The sequence below is a fragment of the Leuresthes tenuis genome, unplaced genomic scaffold (assembly GCF_036924035.1).
Source record: "Leuresthes tenuis unplaced genomic scaffold, fLeuTen1.0.hap1 SCAF_19, whole genome shotgun sequence".
Classification (NCBI taxonomy): domain Eukaryota; kingdom Metazoa; phylum Chordata; class Actinopteri; order Atheriniformes; family Atherinopsidae; genus Leuresthes; species Leuresthes tenuis.
In genome coordinates, this window is record NW_027325373.1 from 17,088,574 (window position 1) to 17,109,161 (window position 20,588).

The 20,588-nt window shown below is 39.9% G+C and overlaps 1 protein-coding gene across 1 annotated transcript in view; it reads right to left on the reverse strand.

The window, feature by feature from the left end:
- Positions 1-20,588, reverse strand: part of LOC140276608 (carboxyl-terminal PDZ ligand of neuronal nitric oxide synthase protein) — a 51,448-nt gene that overhangs the window by 15,241 nt on the left and 15,619 nt on the right. Inside the window, exons 3-9 of the mRNA XM_072371376.1 lie at positions 11,126-11,218; positions 10,934-10,992; positions 9,756-9,864; positions 8,967-9,108; positions 6,341-6,513; positions 2,529-2,690; positions 603-798 (exon numbers count right to left, since the gene is read on the reverse strand). Of these exons, the coding sequence (XP_072227477.1) occupies positions 603-798; positions 2,529-2,690; positions 6,341-6,513; positions 8,967-9,108; positions 9,756-9,864; positions 10,934-10,992; positions 11,126-11,218 (934 nt within the window). The remainder of the gene's footprint in view (positions 1-602; positions 799-2,528; positions 2,691-6,340; positions 6,514-8,966; positions 9,109-9,755; positions 9,865-10,933; positions 10,993-11,125; positions 11,219-20,588) is intronic.

The following is a 20,588-nucleotide window of genomic DNA, read 5'->3' on the forward strand; positions in this document are numbered from 1 at the left end:
CAGCTAAACAACACCACTTATTTTTTGAATAGCACTATGGATATGATCCTACTCCTACAGCTGAAGCCTCAGATGTCTACTTCGAATACCATCTTACAAAGCTGCACACCAGCTAACCCTGCTTGCAACTTAAAGCAAATTTCTTAGCTGTATGAAAATAGGTTCTGTCAAAATTGACAAATGTTTAAGCATTGTCATTTTGTTTCTGTACTCTTTATCATTACATTGACTAGGACTTTCATTTATTTGCCCTTTATCATCACTTAAGTGTCTCCTTTGACGCTGATCAAACATTTTTTTTGCATTAAAAAAAGCATCACTACCATTTTGAGGCTGTGTTAAAAGCTTTTCCTAGAAAATAATCTTTTTTCCCCAAGTTCTGATAAAAGTGAAAAGCTGAAAGTGGTGCTCAGAGGACGCACAGTGGTTTCGTCCTCATAAGCCAGCATGGGATCGTGATTCATGTCGTGACTGTCTGCTTCATCCACAGGCAAACAGAGAAGTGAGCAATGAGGACAGCAGCGCCTGAGGAAGCTGACCTGACACTTGTTTGCATGAGGGAAATCGCACTGTTCCCACCAGTTAACCCTCCAGTCACTCACCGTGTCCGTTAGCTTGAATCTCCTGCTGCGGCTGTGTTGTTTTCGGAGAGCGGGCCTCCAGCTCTTTCAGCTGCTGCACCAGCAGAGCCAGGTGCTGCAGCAGGTCCCTGTTCTGCAGCAAGAGCTGGTGGATGCGAGCCTGAGCCTCCATACGAGCAGCAGTCTCTGCTGCCATCTGATCTTTTAACAGCTGCACCTGTAGTGGGAATCAAGGTTAGGGAGTTTGTATATGAACATTACGCATTAAAATTTCTACCTTACTTCCTCTGACCTCCCCCACTTCACAGCACGAGTTTATACAGAATAACTGATATTAATGATGAAATGTGCATTCCATTCTGCGTGGTTTATTTTGCCTTGATGGTAGGTTAAGCTTGTAAATATTGATATTAACATTAAAATTGGCTTTTTTTTTTTAAGGACAGATGCTGTATGACATCACGTCTGTTACAAATATCTGAGCTTTTAGTACAGGTTGTGCTGCACTAACTGTCCTTTCATTACTGCATTAGTGCTGCCACCCAGTGGGGCAGCTCAGTATAAAACATACATCCAAACAAGAGTTTATTGTGCATTCTGGGAAGGAATGCTTGCATGAAATGTGAATATTATGACGAGGCTGCAGCACACGAGCCTATCTGTGCTTCAGGGAAACCTTTAAAGAAGAGAGCAACTTGAGTTGACAAAGACCTGAGATTTCCATTCCAGAGTGACACCACTAATTTGAAATCAGCCTGTCAAAAGAAGACAACAGAAACACTACAGCAAACGGTTTGTCTCGTTGACGATGAGTAAACAGGGACATTTGCAACTCAACCAGAGAGCTCAAACTAAGGGCAAACTTCCCAATGAATCAACAAATTGATGGAAAAGGATTGATTTCACAATGATTATATATTCTAAATCGCCTCCAGATTCAACTGTGATTCTATTTTCAAAGTAAACATGCAAAAGAAATTCTCTCACTCAAACTTCTAAAATGGGAGGATAAAATTAAAGACCTTACAGGTACACTCTGGTATTTTTACACCTGAAACGTACAGTGTTTTCCTTCTTTTAGGGTCTAAATTATTAAAGGAGACAAAAATTCTTTAAAATGGTTTAAGATTCAGTAAGAACAAAATCACCCAAACCATAACATAGCTGCGGAACTGTCTGATATGAAATGAAAGGACTTCTTTTTGTTACCGACAGGCTCTGACAACTTTACGGATTAGATTCCTGCAGAATCTCAAAATGAAATCTCACGGCAGGTTAATGGGTTACTGCTGCTGGTGTTGCAAGTAGAGCACAGCTTAGTGTTAACTAAAAGATAACAGCGGATATCTTTGGGCTAAAACAAGCAGTAGCTGCTGTTTGCACATGTGAAATTGCAACATAAAACTGTTGAGCCACACTTTGAAATGCTTCCATAGGAGTGGTGGCTAGCCCTGGAATAAATGGCTGTAAACACTCCTGTTCACACAGACTCTCATATATCCAGCGACCATTTTGAACAGCCTGTTAAACAGGTAAAGAAATCCGACACCAAAGCACCTTTTCGTGAGGAGAAATTTCTGGTCCATGAACTGAGGCACCTGCTGCAGACAGAGTGGGCGGAGCTGAAGTTATTTTGTCCAAATGGACTCTGCATACACAAATGCATTGCAAGATAACAGCAGAAACAAGCCCTTTTTGACACAAATAAGGGCCCCTTAAGGTGAACTGAAACCCTTTTGAAGTGCTGTTTCAGGTGCTGCAGCGCAATATTGGACAAACTTCAAACCATCAACATGGAAACTAAGACAAAGGTCACTGTACCAGAAAGTTCTGCGTTCATAGAGTATTTGAGCACTTTATCCCTCATTTTCTCTTGAAATGAAGCAGTAGATCCAAATATTCCTACATCTCCGGATGCCCACACTGGATTCCGTGTGAGTTTGTTACCTGTGCGACGGCCACCTGTGTGTGCTGCTGCTGCTGCTGCAGCTGCTGCTGAAGAAGCTGCAGGTAGTGCTGCGATGCCAGCGGAGTGAGAGACGGAGAACGAGGGCTGCCAGGTGTGATGCCTTGAGGTGTCAAAGTGAAAATGGACTTTCGATCGAAGTCCTGTTCACAGACAAAAACGAACAAAAACGACATTTTAATGATGGAAAATGACTCAAACTAAAGGTGTGACATCTCATCAAAGACAATGATTCTCTGTGTGCAGACCTATTTTCACACCTTGGACACCAAATGAACCGATTAATGAACCAGTAGAAGAGAGGCTTTCCTCTTTTCCGAGTCTAAGAGGCCTTCACTGTGACCCACTGATCTAAACCTGAGCCTCACAGTAACTACCTACCACAAATGGATTAATCTCTGAGCTCATTACCAAGTAACACATTCTCCTCCATCATTTCCACCCCCTCCCTTATTCTCCCTACTCTGCAGATGATTTTTAGGTGATTTTCTAGATGACAGTCACACAAATATTTCCTGGAGAAATAGGACGCTCTCTAAGGAGCTTTCTACTTCAGCCCCTCTCTCACATACTGTTGGGATGGACAGGAATCACATTTTTCTGTCTGTGATGGTACCAAAAAGTGCAGATGGTCTGTGTAGATGGTTAAATTGATAAAACTTTTTTTGCACAAATGACCAGGAAATTCATATCGACATAATCTCACCACTTCTTTCTGTTGTCATACAAAAAGTGGATCGTTAAAGTTACACACGGTGTGATGTAATGCCCATATACAAACACTAGAGGGCAAAGTAGCTCAATGAAAAGTAGAACGCATTCAACTCGTAAATTTCAAGACTGCCAGAGCTCAAATAAAACTAAAAGTAATGAGAAACTTTATCTGAAACTCTAGTTTTACTCTAGTAAATATAATCTCTGAGGCATAATCACATATATGTCCATGATTATTGCTGTTTGATTATTAGTAGTGACGGGATGTTTTAATTAAAGACTGAGAACATATTTTTGCATTAGCCTCTAAAAATGAACAATATGCCTCTCTATGAAAACACATGTATGTCAAAGTCTGTGTCCGTGTCCTTCTCAGTAGTTAATGAATTCAGTGTCAACTGAAACCTTCTTAAACAGAAAACAATGAATAACCTTACAGCTACCTCAAACTACTCGGCACACTTATCTCAAACAGGCAACACGTGCCAACTTAAAGAATTTTTAACTTACAAGGATATGTTGGGAGTATAAATTGCTACCAAAGTCAATACTGAAGTAACCGACTTTGACTCACAAGTCAACAAACAACACAATATCACCATCAAACCACAAATTGTCGCAGGAGCGATATGTTGCATGGTGGGGTAACCATGAGAATCTTAATCAAACCACACCTGGACAATACAAGGATGTGTTTTCAATCACTGATAATTTATATTCCGCACACATTGGAGCAGGACTCTATAATAAAGTGGGCCACAAATGACTGGTTTTAATCCAGGCACAGAAACCAAACTGCATTAATATATCAAAGATGTTGACATTTCTGTGCTTCTTTGCTCCCATCAGATGTAGGCTGTGGAATACCTGACATACCAGATAAGAAGATAATGATGATTATTAAATCTCTGCTGAAAATCTGAGCTATTTCTCTATAACATCATTTGTTCAAGACCAAGTAAGAAGTGTTCCAAGTTTAAGCTTTTAAAACGTTGACGATGTCAGAGCCATGTGGGTGTGGTTTGATTCCATTAGACTGACAGCAAAAAACTCAAATGTGATTGATCTCTTTCAGCCAAACACAGTTATACAGCTCATTCGGCTTATGTAGGCCCACTTTTTTCATGGCAGAAAATCATTAAGAAACTATCATTTTCTGCCTATGTGTGCCACCTTCACTTCCAACATTCACTATCTATTCTTCATTGCCAAAACACCATTTTTCCTTCCTCTATCAGTTTCTTTGCTTCCGCCTCTTGCTCCTTCACTGCTTATCTTCACGCAGCAGATGTTCGCCAACTTCTCAGTGGGATTATGGTGGCATTTTCAGAAATCAAAGGGAACAGACTGGATTACTGGGATTAGGTGCCCCCCTTACACAGCCAGCAGGAGCATTCAGGTTCCCCGCTCCAATACCTCTGCCTCGTTTTTAGCAGCATGATAACAATTCTGCCAACCACAGTGGCTCTGGTGACAAATCCAAAGGAACACAACATGATGCACCAAAGCCTTTTCCTCTAATCACTCTGTCCATCACAGCTGCAAAGATAACAGCCAGGTTTTAACTTCATAAGGAAGCCAAATCTAAAAGACAGCTAAGTAAAAATCTAACCTTTTTGCCTTATTTAAGAGTGACCAGGTCTATTTAAACATGTGGCCTGCTGACACATTGGAGCCATGATTAGTCACAGAGAGCTGCAGTCAATGATACGGTCAGGTACTGCAGTAGATGCTGTAGCTGCTTAGCTCAATGAGCCATTTGGCAGCTCTATGCTCTGATTATAGTGTGAAACACCACTAAAGCCAAAGCGGTGAATCAAGAGTGCAGAATCCTGTAGCTACAAAGGCAGAAGCAGAAACCTGTGATCATTACGTTGTGGAGGCTGCTGCTGCCTCGATTCTACTGCCAGCGTATGTAATAAAAGTGAGGAATGATGGAGATCAACTTTCCCACAAAGGTGGAGTTTATGGTGCGAGTTTGTGCATGTGAGGATGTTCTTCCAAAACAATTTTTCTGCAAGGTGACAAGTGAGAATGACAAATACAGGCACAGATGTAGTTTTTGTTTCCAAGGGGAAACAAATACTCGTTTCCCCTCGGAAACGTCCTCACTCTGCACTTTTACTGGGTCAGAATTAGAAGTGTTGTGTCTAACAATCCCTGAAACGGACAGATAAAATGACATTTGCGTCCGACTGGCAACAGTGAGGACAACGATTCTGTGATTCCAAAAAAGTGGGGATGCTGTGTAAAAGTTAATAGAAAAGCATATATCTCATATAACGACATTCAGTTCACATCAGAATAATGTCGTGAAAATACCAGCTCATCTTGAGTTTGATAGCAGCATATCTCATGTTGTCATTACAATTCTAACTCATTACTGTGCAGAAATCAGTCCAGATATCCTCTCTTGTTTCGTGCTGACTTGGGAACTCGGGGAGCCCACTAGTTAAAACTGCAGCGATAGTGCTCTATACTTTAGAGATTTTAACTTTTACAGCCTGAACAACAGTGTTACAGTGTTGTTTTGTTTAATAAAAACAGCATCTATGTAAGTGGGCCCTAAAAATGCTTATAAATGTCAAATCAATTCCAAATACGACCGTTGCCAACTTACTGACTTACTTTCGTGATTTAGTAAATGTCATGACTTCCTTAGAAATCTTTTTCAGCAACTTTTACTTTTTGGCAGACTGCCTTAAAGGTAGTGCCTAATATATTGTCAGCAAACGTGCCCTCTGCGTGCTCGGTGAGGGGGATAGAGCAGCAGCAGGGTGTTTCAACAGCCAGTGATGACAGAAACATCAATGACCTGTAAATCTGTGTTAAAAAAAAATATATATATCATTTTTTACTGAAATCCTGAACTTGACTATTCAGCACAGTCTGACTTGTTTTTTTTTTTTTGTTTTTTTTACAAAATACAAAGTTCACAAGAGATTATTTGGATGTTTTGAATGTTTCCTCTGCACAGTTTTAATTACAATCAGTTTTACCATGACGTTAGAAGAAATATGAAAAGAAATAGAATAGAATATAGAGACATATATGTCTACATTATCCTGAAGTATCTCACCAAAATAGTCTGTCCAGGTCTGACGACGTTCAGTTCAGCCAGGCTTTGCATAATCTCACTGACTGCTCTCTCGCAAAGTGAAGCACCAGCTGAGGGATCTTCGCCTCCTCGCCTTCCTCCATGCTTGCTGTCCTCGTCTTCTTCCTCTCTCTCTGCACCCGTGAGTTTCCGACCTGTGGAGGAACACAGGACAAAACCCCTTTTTCACTTTTGGTTTCATTTCTTTATAGTATACCCATGTCATGTGAACATCTCATCTCACAACTCGCCCGAAAGCTCAAACGCATCCAACACAGCAGTCAGCTAATGATCAAGCATCTATGAAACATGGGTGGCAGATTAATGCTATTCTGAGCCCACGGTATTTTACCCTTGCCCGACGAAGAGGTCTCTGACGCCATGAAACTAATAATTAACTGCAAATTACAGTCTTTAGCGGAAACACTAATGACTCTATGGGTGATCTTCCATCCCACATGAAATATTTAAAGAACACTTTGGATCAATGTAATCTCTGCGTTGTACCGTCAATCTGTTTGCATTCCAGTGTAACCAGACATCTGTGCAGTTTGATTACTGGTAAAAATGAACGAGCTAGCTTTGACTTTGACGGTTCCATTGAAGCCCTAAAAAAAGTAATGGAATCAATAGAGTTACTCAGAACAATGCATCCTATTTTTGGGGGGTGTTACTGACAGTTATGATCACAAGATGTTTTAGGTTGAAAACAGCCAGATGTGAAAAAAGATGCATAAAAATGGGCTATGGGGCGACTGAAGAGCGTGGCCACTGCTGTCCTTTATCGAGTCTTTGGGGTGACTGTTGTAAAATCTGTGCGTGAAAGGGTAATTTCTTCTGTCTTTCAGTCCAACTTTGGTTTATGTTGAGGTTAGGACGAGCATAGAGTTTAGAGTTCGGAAAGCAGCAGCTAAAGTTTCACTCCAGGAAACGATGTTGAGTGAACAAACCGTAACGTCCTCTGAGGTGATCTAAACACGGCAGAAATCATTTTTACCTATTCGTGGGGTCTAAAAACTGGGTCAGCGATTTCCACCAAGCTGTCAGAGGGTCAAAACTTTAAAGTTTAAAGTCACAGCAAGGATTAAGGTTCAGTACCAAACTCTACTTTTATCGACGCTAAACAAATATTGTTGACACAGTCTGCGCAAAATTCTGGTTCCTGAGGGCTAATCTGGGTGTGAGAGTAAAGAAACTGTTCCGTTTGATAGATGCGAGCTTGTTAAATTCAGTGCAGTTTCCCATATATCAGTTCATTTGTGTCTCTTTGATATATACCCAAACATCCACATGCTCTGTGACTGCACACAAACTCCCTCTTTGAGTTCTAATCTTGCAGTCTCATCATGCCATCTGTAGCGGGTCATCCACTTACGCTATATCCACTTCAATTTTTTGAGCTCAGCATGCATCTACGTTGCTTTGTTGCGAGGAGGAGCTCACAATGTGAAATGCACGGTTGGTATGTTGGTGGCATAGATATTAAAGAGGCCGTTAACGACTAAATGTTCAACAGCTGTGTCTGACTAGATCCTTAAGGTTGCCATGGCAATGGTACCTGCAGACTACTTCTCAAGACAGATGGGGAATTAATTAACATTAGGCTTGTTTCAACTCCTGCTATCAAGCAAAAAAACAAATAAAGTCCTATCAAGTTAATCTTTTCCACTGAGCAAGCTCCACAATTCTACTGAACAAAATGTTTTTTTAATCAGGATCTCTGGAATTACAAATGTGGGGAATAAAAGAACTGATAGAAAAGTATTATGTCTGTGTTTCTAAATATCTCATTCTGACTGAGTCAGTGTTGCTGCTGAATGGTAACGCATCTTAAGGCCTCGAGAACAATAAGCGGAAGTTTGTTGGCTTATAAAATTAGTAAACTAGTTTGTTAGATTTTAGTCATTTAGTCATTCTAAAGTCCAGTTGTAATTCATTCCAATCACTAACACAGTAATTCATTTTTTAAAAAACATACTTACTCTATTGCAGATTCACTCAAGTTCTAAATATGTTGTCCATTCTTTCAAATGGGTTTATAAGAAATTGGTAAATATACACTAGACCCTAACCCTACAACTTAATCTTATCATGCACAACGTGTCTTATGAACTCACCGTAATTAATAAATAACATCAAAATGGCCAAACAGCCAGACGAGTACAACTTTTGCGTCACTTCTCTTTCACGGACCAATCAAAACCAAAATGGGGCAGAACTTATGATATAAACCCTGTGAATGATGGTGGAGGACAAAAACACACACATTTGGCAGCCCTTCTGCCTCATTCACTTTGTAAAACTAATGACTTAACCCCCATGTTGTGCAAACATCGGTGTGTTGTCAGCAGCCAGGATTACACACAAATATAGAAATTATTTCAATAACATCTACAGGAAATTATGAGCAAACAAGTGAGTCAGGGAAAATGACAAGAAACAGATAACTTGTGCATGTACATCGTTAAACAGGAAGTGGACAATACAAGCAGACTCTCTCTGTTGCAGCTATGTTGAGTCAGAAAACATTGACCCAACATGTGCATTAATCTATGTTTGTTTTAACGGTCAAATCAAAGATAACAAATTAAGAAAACCCTTTTCTCACCATTGCTGCTTGGCTCCTCTGTTGACTTGTCGCTCTCTCCGTCCGCCTGTCCGTCAGCATCCTGCTCAGCATGCTGCAGACTGAGCTTATGGCACACCTCAAACGCCTGACCTACTGTCCGCACTATGCGCATGGCCTGTGTCTGGGAAAGGAAGAAGGGAGGACAACACAAAAAGGTCAACAAGTAGAGCAGAGGTATTCAGGAGTGAGCAAAATGTTTGCCGTTTTCACACCACCAAACAATACAGCGATTTCACCAATGAGGTCGTCGAGACGGGTAAGTCTGTGAAATATTCTGATAACATTAGTGGATGAATTGAAAATATGCACACTCAGTTAACTCCCCTGCTTTGAAGAAGAGGTATTTAGGAAATTAAACTGAGCAAAAGTACAGAGACGCTTTTCTGAAATACACAGTTGTAATCTTTTGTCCTTGAGTGCATCTGTTTGGTATTCACTGCAGGCTGTGGATCTGCAGAGGGAGTGAATGGTAACTGTACGACTGGAAAGTGAATTCAAAATCCAATTTAAAACCAAAACCGATTAACTGAGATTGAATAACTGAAAGAAAAAAGAGAACACCTAAAGGTTGATAGTTTGCTCTTGTTTCCCATCTTTACTAAGAGGAAAGAAAGCTAATCCTCTGCAGCCCCAGGCTTAATATTTAGTGTACAGACTGAGAACGGTATCGATTTTCTCATCCAAACATCAGTAAGTACACAAACGTGTGTATTCTCTGTAATCCACTGTACATTTCAGTGGCTAGGCAGTGACTAAATCAAGCTGCACCTTCTTCTTTGATTTGAAGACGTTACATCTGAAGGAATTACTGGAGCCATCTCTTGCAATGTAGCTGAAGATCTTCAAGTCCTGGGAGTCATGAGATACGTAGAAAATCCTGGAGAACATGGCACAAAATTGAAATACTCAGTAAAAGTCACAAAAATCTAAAAACATTTATGATGATGTATCAGGTGAGGTTCTTCGTCGCTGACTTTATACATCACCGTTATGTGAGACTGATTTAAGAGGAGAGAAGTGGCCCAATTCAAAAGGAGTTATAAGGGGGATATTTACAGTACAATGTTATTTAAATGCACTCTCTAAGCATCTGTGCGCTCGTTGTCTCTCATGTCGTCCATATGCTACCTCTCTCTGTGGTAAACTGACACACAGACAAGGGTCAGAGCTACATGCCCATCTGTAGCTTCACTGCTGTAAAATGTTCCCACTGGGAACCAGGCAAACAAATGATGACCTTCTTCAACTGAGACACACTATCATATGCAAAAACACAAGCAAGAATAATTACAATTTAAACACGCACAGTCTCTTGACGAGGTTTTTGCCAAAGTACAATAATCCATAATTTACAAACACACATATCTCTGAGTGCACCAGAGGCTGGTTACTCAGTAGTTCTAATCCCATCTGACAGACAATATCATTTTGAAACTTTGTAGTTAAATTACTATTAGTTTATCAGTTTATCAGTTTATCATTTCACTGTCCACCGATGGCTGCTTGACAGGCTCCACCATCACCATAGAAACAGAGTAATGGACAGGATGCAGAGGTCCTGATAGATACAGTTCCTTAAGGCACAAAATTGTGCCGAAATAAAAGGTTGCAAGTTCTTCTTTCAAGTCTACATATGCTCCACCAACTGCCTTCCAAGTTCTGAATTATTCATTGGAAATGCTATCACATTTTCCATATACGATATAATGCAGCTCATTCAAGCAAAGAAGTTCTATTTGACGAAATACATCAGAGAAAGCTTAAAGTGCAGCTCAACTTCATGTACAGAAGCTGAATTGAAGGAAATCATTTTCACAGAGATAGTTACACTGTGCTCTGTCTGCGCTCACATTCAGGATTTTTGGTTAAATGTAACACAGACTGTTTTATTCCCACTTTATCATTTGTTCTGTATCAATTTATCAAAGTTTGAGCTTGCAACTGACCTGTATATTGGATCTTGCATGATCAACATTTTGCTCTCATCCCACGTCCATTCTTTCCTCTGTGTATGACACAAATGATAATTATCAAGCATAAACACAAGGGACATACTTTTACCATAACTAATATGCTCTGAAACCAGAAAAGAATAAAACCATCTTAGTTAGAGTAGGGCTTTTTCACCACTGACGTACCTTCTGTTTCTTCCTTAGCATCACCTTGACTCCGTCCACAGACACCACAATACTGACTTTCTTCTTCTTGATGTTCTTGGCCTTGAACTCATACTGCAAAAGCAAAGCAAAGCAAAGCATAGTGTTGTGCCATTAACAACACGTATTAACAGCGTCTTTTTCCTGTGGGAAATTAATGCAAAGATATTATTCCAAAAGAAGCGTTGTTTTTGGAAAGAGTGACAGGTTTTATTGTCTGCTGCGAGTTTGTTCATTTCATTAAGGATGTGGCAGCAGCGGATTGCCCGTACTAGAAGAAAAATGTGTGCTGCAGTATGGTCGATCAAAATCTCGCAACAGCTAAAGACCAAGAACCGAGATAGCTGAATAGTTCTTCATTTGTTCAAGCTGCCATCTAAAAAAATTACTTATTCAAGGCGTTTGTTTACTCTGAATGACTAAATACAAAAAAATCCCTAAAATATCACACTAAGACTAAAAATAAGAAGGTACACTAACACTAGAGAGGCTGATATTAGCCATTTTTGAGAACTTATTCCTGAAAATGTATTATTAATAAAGTCATCAATGATGCACACTCATTTTTTGTCAACTGTCAAATCTGAGTAACGACTTCTTTCACGTTTGCATGCAGGCTTACGCTCTGACATACACACTGCACACACTCACTCTTAACACACCACTCTAGCTCTTCACAGGTCTGACTGATATCCCACTTGGCCACAGTGACAGAATTAAGGGCACAATCTGTCAGTGTTACAACTGCAATTCAATATATCAGCTCTTTAATAAGTTGGAAGCTCACAGTAAGAGTTCAGATAAAGTCTGCTGAATATTTGTAGCTGAGCCAACTAAGAAACCTCTGTGGTGCTCTTAGATGACAGAGAAAGGTCAGCAGGAAAGCTGGATAAGGTACAATAAGCTCACCTACTTGTGTTAACTATAAGCTATATAAAGCTATATAAACAGCAATATCCCAAGAAACTCAGAAAAAAAAGTGTTTGTGTCCATTATGTTTGCTTAATGGAACAAAGGCTGTTTTTGCACTAGTGACTAACATGTTTCCCCTTCGTCAGCTGGCCTGGTGTTCTGCTGAGGACTTTAGCAAGTCCGGCCTGTCAACTCAAATCAGCATCCATTTGAAACACAAAGCACAGTTCAACTAGCTATCAAGACCTACAGTGGGACTATCAGGACACAGCCATCTGTCATATCACAAAAATACATCTGCTGCATCAACATTTAATGTGTTTAATGAGGAGAGTGATTTGACTCTCATGTCTGTGTGTTAAATATGAAGCTATCGTCAGTGGGCAACCAGCTTGGCTAAGCAGAAAACTGACAAGAAGGGGCAAAAAGCTAACATCAGCCCAGCAGCTGTCATAAAGCTCGATATTACATAATTTATCTTGTTTGACTTGATCTGAGAAAAAAAAAAGTTGTGTTTGTTTGGTCTTGAATTACATGTTGTGGGATGTGTGATAGTAGACAGATGTTCATTACTTGCGCTAAGCTAGCTGCTAGTATTCATGCTAAGCTAACTGTTATTCTAGTTACACATCAGCACCAAAGTAAGGACTACAAATTTGTGAGCAAACAGATAGTTTTTTACACATCTACAGTTATGCAGTAAAATTATCATTAATTAGAAATTCTGTTTGCATCCTGCTGATTAATTCAAATGAGAATTTAGTCTACTTTAGCCCTGCGACTTGTTTCTACCAAGTAATCCTGAGGAAAACACGTGGCTGTTTGGCTGCCAGATGTACCGCTATGCACCTTAACTGATAAACTGATGAACATGTTGTATTGTATCATACATTTGTGTTATAAACCGAAAAACAATCACAGTTTAGTGTTGTGTTCATCTTTTTTTTTTCTCAAATCTGCTGCAGACAAAATGGCGGCACTTCCTAATGCTGCTGACAGTTACCCAGAAAACAATAACTAACCATTAATTCCTGAGTGAGGTCTGCCAAATATAACAACACACACTGCCTTCACACAGATTAATAAGTAAGGGGTATAGAGTACAGAGGGGAATAAGAGAGAAGGCTAAATAAATGTCAGTATGGAGACAAGGAATGGCAGAATAAAAAATATAAGAGAAGATGGGAAAAAAAGTGAGCTGATACAAGAAGACAGGCGAGAAGGTGGAGAGCTGTTATGTATGGACCTCCCGGAAACTGTGACCTTTTTATGTAGCAAAACAATCCAGCACAGCAACAATTAGCTGAGAAATATCAAGTCAAGACCTGCCAGATATGATTTTGAGATAGTTTGTTTTATTGGTATGTGCAAAGCTTGGATACGTCTACAATGTCTGTACAAGCTGAGCACCAATAACGAATTGATGAAGTGATTTTGCCCATTGTGTAACGTCTTTCTTTCATGATAATTTTCTTTTTGCGTCGATTTGAAATACTCTGCTCTCCCTGCCCTGAATCCATGGTGATTAAAGTTTCCGTCTCTAATTATACAGAACTGAGTCCCGCGAGAGATGATTAAATGGCGAATAGGTTTAGACTGGCAGAAAAGGAACACACCATAGATACACAGAGAGACAGATGCCAGGGTTAAAAAGAAGGAATGGGAAACATGAACGTGCTGCAAAGGGAAGAAGTGCTGCTGCAAGATGAAATAAAAGTTTATAAATGTGGGAAATTGGAAAAAATTTAATTAAAAAAGGTATTTATATTTGGCAGGTTATGAACACGTGGAAACCTACAGATTCTTAGGCTTTGATATTTTCTTTGAAGAAACTTAATGAGTTGTGGAAATTCAAGGAAAATGGACTCAGCAGAATAACATTTTTAATTAAGCCCAAACTTAAAGGAAACATCTATTTGATATAAGCGAGACTGCAAAACAGCAAAACCATAGCCACGAAAGCAGCTCTTTGACGTGTAACCTTAGTGATGTTTGGAGAATTCAATGTAAGATAAGAAGTCAACTTGGTGTTTAGCAGGTGGAATACTTACCAAGTTAATGTTTCTACTTTAACTGACAAAGCTTTTACAAATAACGCAACTGATACTGACTGAATCTCTTAGACATTATTCCATCCATTTATTCCATCAATAGTTTTAGATTACTTTTATCACCATCTCAGATGGCCACTGTTTCGCTGCAAATTCGACAAATTGCCTCCAAGTTATCAGGCTCTCTGTTATCAATTTGACGCTGAAGTCTCGGCTTTGCAATTACATGTATAATATCAATGTTAATAGAAATTCTAAGAGGTCTTAGTCCCAGTAAGGAGACAGTGAAGATGTCAACAATGAAGAAACATAGATGGAAATATGCGATTATGTAGTAATAGTTGCGACAGGAACATACAACAGAGGTTGATGTGTTGCCATAAATCAATTTCTTAATTTGATGATGGTGGGAGGAAAAACAAAGCATGGGTAAATGCTACTGTCTGATATGAAAGAAATAAAGGAACATAGGTTTTTGTACCAATTATCCTGAAAAATGATTTGACAGCCTCCAGATAAGATGCTTCAAACAAACCAAAATCACCAACAACAACAGATGCTTGAAAAACAAAGTAATGCAATGGTAGAGGTGGTCAGGAGTTGTACAGACAGGATTATAGTGCATTTGTGATTGTAAATGCTGTCTTGCACACCTGTGGAGGTCTGTGGCTGCAACAGAAGATCCTGGGCTAACCGTGCCCCTCTTGAGACCTGCACTGAAGCCATGAATAGTAAACCAGGGACCAAAGGTTCCCTTACATGAAAGTTTCCGTTGGTTTTATGACTTTTATCTCCTCTGAACTACTTGTTAACTCTCTCTCCGTCATGTTGACTCAAGCACACAGTCAGCCTGTGTCAGTTTGAGCTTTATTGGCAAAAGTCTGCAGTTGTAAAAGGGAGCGCTGTATTTATCACAGAAGAGAAAACTGGAGCACTGCTGTGTGATGGAATGAAGCAGAATAATTGTTTCATGCCATTCGTCTTATTTTCAAGATCAACAGGGCCACGCTTGAAACCAAAAGTAAAATTCAATTAATCGTCAAGCCCAGCGCAGAAAAAACTTGCAAATGTGATCAAAAGCTTTGCTATACTATCCATGTGCATTTGCTAGCCTATGCAGCGTCTAACTTGAATTCAGTTTGGTTTAAACACAGTGGAAAAAATTTAATAACTCCCAGACACTGATTACAACCAACCAACAATCTGGCAGAAGTCACTGTAAAACATACATAAAACATCTCATTGTTTTGAGGTCAGAGAGGATGTTTTCTTTATAGATGACTGTGCATAGCAGTTGTGCTTCTGTGTTATGTAATTTCCATTTAACAAGGAGTGTAGAGCACTGTTTCATTAAGTCTCTGTTTAAACAATCCCCACACATTTCTGGGGGATGGATGTGAACAGTTCACTGTGTTGACAAGGTGTTATGTACATTCTCCAAAGTTTAATCGTGTCGCATTGATTTTCAAAACACTAAATTGAAAGTGTATTATAATAATACAACTAAATTCTCAATAAAATCCTGATTGTATAACCACAGTGTCATGAGACAAAAGCACCATTCAAGTAATCTCAAAACAACGTCTGGCGTATTTGACTGCACTTAATTGTACAATGATCTCCACAGAGAAAGTTAGAGGTGGCAGAATGTCTTCAATGTTTTCTCACACAGTCCACAGCATTGGATATTCTTTAGTCAATAATCTGATACCCCTCTCTTGCATGTACATTGGGATGAGGATGGTGGTTCAATTAAATGGTCAAGTTGAGCTGTAACCATAGCTTGACTCCACTGTGAATGTAACTGTGCTGACAGTTGCTATGCAATTGCCCTCAGAGGCCAGTCTAGATCCTAAGTGGTTTGCTTGAGAATCTTTGCTATTTTCAGCTGCCGCTGCCGCTGAGGCATGAGGCATCCCCGGTGCCTGTGATCAGGGAAAGGGTTATGGCAAATTTGGAAAAAAGAAGCTTGGCAAAGGATGCGAGGCAATTAACAAACACTAATCAGCTGGCTCTTCAAAAGTCGTATTACCAAGAGTTTCATCCATGGTTTTGTTTACAGCTTTATTCTTTAGCTGCCTGTCTGTCAACACAACTAACAAAAGGTTGGAATCACATAAAAGAAACATTTATTCTCTGGGCAGCACTTTCTCACTCTTCTCATGTTTGACTGAAGGTAGACTGGTTGTGCAGTGAGTCACCATCACCTCTTGAGACATAAGGAGTATTATAAGGCTTACAGTCTGTGGCTAGCTGGTTAGCATGCTACCTGCAGGCGGCATCTCTACAACTCAGTACAAATGTCAAGATTGTTATTTCACCATATTCTGTTGGTGAGTTTAATCATCTTTCGTACTACGTCTTCAATTAGTACAAGGTTAGCATGCTATGTGAAGATAATAAAGATTAGACTGGATAAACATTTGATTCTCTTCAGAACAATCACCTCAACTAAAGCACAAAGATAATGTGCAGTACCAGACTGTTTCTGTACATACAAGACTTTATGCCCTCCGAACAAAAACAAATACATTGATAAATGTAATGCAAAAAGTTCCATGTCGTGCAAAGTGCTAGGATAGGATAGGATCTCTATGCCAAAGCTATAAAGAAGAGCTTCTTTTTAACCTATATCCATTATCAGTATGATAAGTACTCTTACTGTTTGGTGTCACTGTAAAAAAAAAAGAAAAAGAAAAAAAGGACCCAATAGTAGGTTGTATAATGATACCAAAACTCTCTTTTTCCAACAGTGACTGCAGTTCACGGAACAGGGCTTCAAGTCTTTAAGCTGACGTAGCTATACTGCAGATACTGCAAATAAACCCCATGACTCCACATAGTACCAGCCAACAATCTCTTAATCAAAGGCCACTGAGCTATACAGTTAATGTTACCAACATTTTTGCAGGAGAGTCTTAACTGGATGAAATGCCAATGGAAAAAAGGGAAAACAATTACCTTGTGTTTTTGAACGCTGTTAATAGATACTTTTAGAGCAAATGGAGGATTTAAGAATGGCAAGCCACATCATGGAATAAGAAACTGGGGGCAGCCCACAGGCCTATCCAATAGTTCTGAAATGCAGTGGAATGCGGGTGCATTGTGGGTGACTGATGCTCCCTGTTCTACCATTGAATCCATATAGAAGTCCACAATAGGCCCTATAGAATGGTACCTAGCAACCCCTTCATTAAAATCCAAAGGATTTGTGGAGTTCCAAGGAACCCCCCCCCCCACATTCACAATACAAAGAAATGACTGTTGGAAGCAGGACTGAGCTGTGAAATATAACGGCTGCCCCGACATCTGAGTTTAAATCATTTAAATGTGAAAAAAAAAAGATATCTTGGAAATCATTGTACTCTATCACAGTCAACGTTAGCTATTTCAATTTGTGTTTGTTTCACGCACAGTAAGTGCCCTTTTCTTCGTTTTCCCTCTTTCTTTTTTCAAAGAGGGAAATCCCTCAAGTAGCTGCATCTTCCAGCACAAAATAGATATAAAAAAACAAAAATAAATTAGCGTTAAGTGTTTTTTCAGAAAGTCCTCTCAGCCTTGTGGCCAGACGGGGGAGAGAGAGATGCCCCTGACTGCAGAAAGGCCCAAACCTCCAGAGTGAACCGGCACATCTCACTATTAGTCAGCAGCAGAGTGTATGAGAGAGCAATTACCTTGACAGTCGCCACAGACAACGACCTTGGCCTCAATAAGAGGCAGCGGGGAGTTTGTTTTTCTGCACACTAACTATGTTATATGTGAAAACCTTGTACGAAAAAGATAAGCAGAAAAAAGGAAAACAGGTATGTTTAAGCCTGCTGCTTACTGCCTACTGATGTGAAAAGCTACTCCTTGCGTGACAATATCATAAGTCAGCCTCTAGTTTGCAGCAGAAGCCATCTCTTGAGGGGGAAAGCTCACAGCAAACAGCTCGCTGAAGGCCTGGTTAATGGGGGCTTCTCCATGACAGCAGGATTACACGCAAGACTGGAACTCACTGCAAGGGTGTAGAAGAACTGGGCCTGCCGTTATGAAATAAAGTTTCTCTTTATTTTTTCAAGTAGAGTGTTGCTTTAAGGGTTTTGTTTGGGCTTTAAGGGACTTTTTTGTTGAGAGTTTATTGTAATTTGCTTTACTGTACTGATTTTGCTTTATCTCCGGAGATCTGGGAGCTACAACTGTGAATTTTCTAGATGAATGACTTTCATTACTTACAAGCAAGTAAGTGGCTGACAGACTGAATTGATCCATCATGGCCTGTGTTATTACACTGGACGAGAAGCAGAGAAGAATCAGGCCATGTGGTACTGTGGTAATGTCCTTCAAAAGGCAGTAAAGTTAGGATGAAATCCTGCCTCGGACAGAAAACTGAAAGTGGAATAAGCACATCATTGGTAAAGAACCAAATATACTTGAAGTTTGCTTGTCAGAGGAAGCAGCTAAGCCCTGCCACAAGCCCAGGAAGGCACTCCTTTAGCACGGACGCCCTTGGAGTGAGAATGGACCCACGCTCGAGTGAGTCGCTGACAGGCATAGTGAAAAGGCAGCCAGTCCCAGAGCGCCAACGGCAGCTACTCTGGGTTAGTCACATGGGGATTGGAGGAAGTACAAAGGAACAACCTGAGCATGCCAAACACTTACACTCATAGACAAACAGAGGAAAGGTGCGCTTGTGGCTAAAATGATTTCCATTGTTTCACAACTCTGAAAAACCGACATCCAAAGTGATGTAACACCAGGCTCTAATCTCACCTGTGTTTCAGATAAAAGAACACCAATGGGCCTCGACATGTTTTAAAAAAAGGGAGAATTAATCTCATACGTCCTGACATCTGGAATAATGGAAGAAACACTTAAGTGTACCAACATGCAGTTAGGATGGAAAAACGTCATCTAAATCCTCTTTTATCCCATTCTGACAGTGGGAGTGCTTCCTCCAAATGCAGTTGTAGCCGTTTCAACATAAAAGAAAACTAAGTAAAATATGTACAGTACATGTCACTGTTGGTATGTGTGTAGCAAGAAGCCCTCACTGAAACCCTCAGTAGACTGGGTTTGTGTCAGTAAAATAATACATGTATGTACTGTATATTAAAAAAAACAACAACTCCGTCAACAACACTCCCAGCCAGTCTTTTAGTCTTTCAACCTTTTTTGTAGTCTAAACTGGGAGATGAGTTGGGGTGCAGTTGTATGAATGCATTATAAACACTATACATTGTCAACATGCCATAAGGTTGGAATTCATCTTTACCTTCAATCCACAATGCTGGCATATATGTTGTTTCAAAATAACTTTTGCACCATTTCCAAAGGGATTATTCCCAATTCACTGAGAACAACTGCTCGGATCCTCGTAGACGTTCCCAGATAGGTCACAGATCTATTAATTTGCACTTCTTGGATCATATGACCTTGGATCAAATTCAAAGAAGCAGGGTGAATGTTCTTCAGCCCTGATGGTGCCGCTGCACAGACAAGGCAGCATTCTAAGAAATTAAGAAACAATTAACGTATATCGTTATGTCTTTCTCATTCAAAGCATTAATTTGTTTTTCTTTTTTTTTTTTTACTGCATCACTCATATTCTGTTAACAAGTGTGTCCCCATACCAGTCTGAGGCGTGGTAGTTCAGGACCACTATCTAAACATATTCAGCGCTTATACATACAGAGTTTTCTTGTTCAGACCCTTCAGGTATATTGATGACAGCCCAATGGTGTATATGACAACCCATCCACTCATATTCAGCATCTCTCAACTTCAAAAACTGCAATTGTAACAAAGTATAATAATCATAAGAATTTCACACACACAGATATATATATATATATAGACACTTTATAAAGAACATATCACGGCATTTCACACACATGCAGACACAAACTGTCTACATCCACTCTTTCTCCATGGACACACACTGAACTAAAAAAAAAAGTCTAACCTGGTAAAGAGCCCTGTTGAATTTGCCCTGATGTAGCTAAAATTTTGCTCCATTAACAGAAAGATCCTTTTCTGAACCCATGATGACACTAACTTTGAGGCCTTGTAGATCAGAACCGATTCAAGAAATGAGCTGTGACACCCAGTACTAATAACAAACAGCTTCATCTGATGGATAATTTCACCTGCCAGCTACGCCCCACAACCGTGATGCACGCTCCTTTCTGGATCTTCCAAACAGTTGCGTGTCATTTTCAAATTGCTTTACTGGCTCAGCAAGCGTGGCTGTTCAGATAACAGTTGAGGCTGATTAAGCCAAGTGTATATGATTAAAAAAAAAAGTATTTTAGGCTTCGATGTCATGAAAGCAAATGCATCAAGTAAACTCAGTGTCTAAATGACAGGCTTGTAGGAATAAGGGTAAGGCCAAGCAATGGAGAAAGAGCGCATTCTGCAGAAAGAAGCTGACAGAGAACACAGTGATGCTGAGTGCAGCTTTGGAGGAACAGTCAGAGTAACAGGATTACTGGGACAAATAT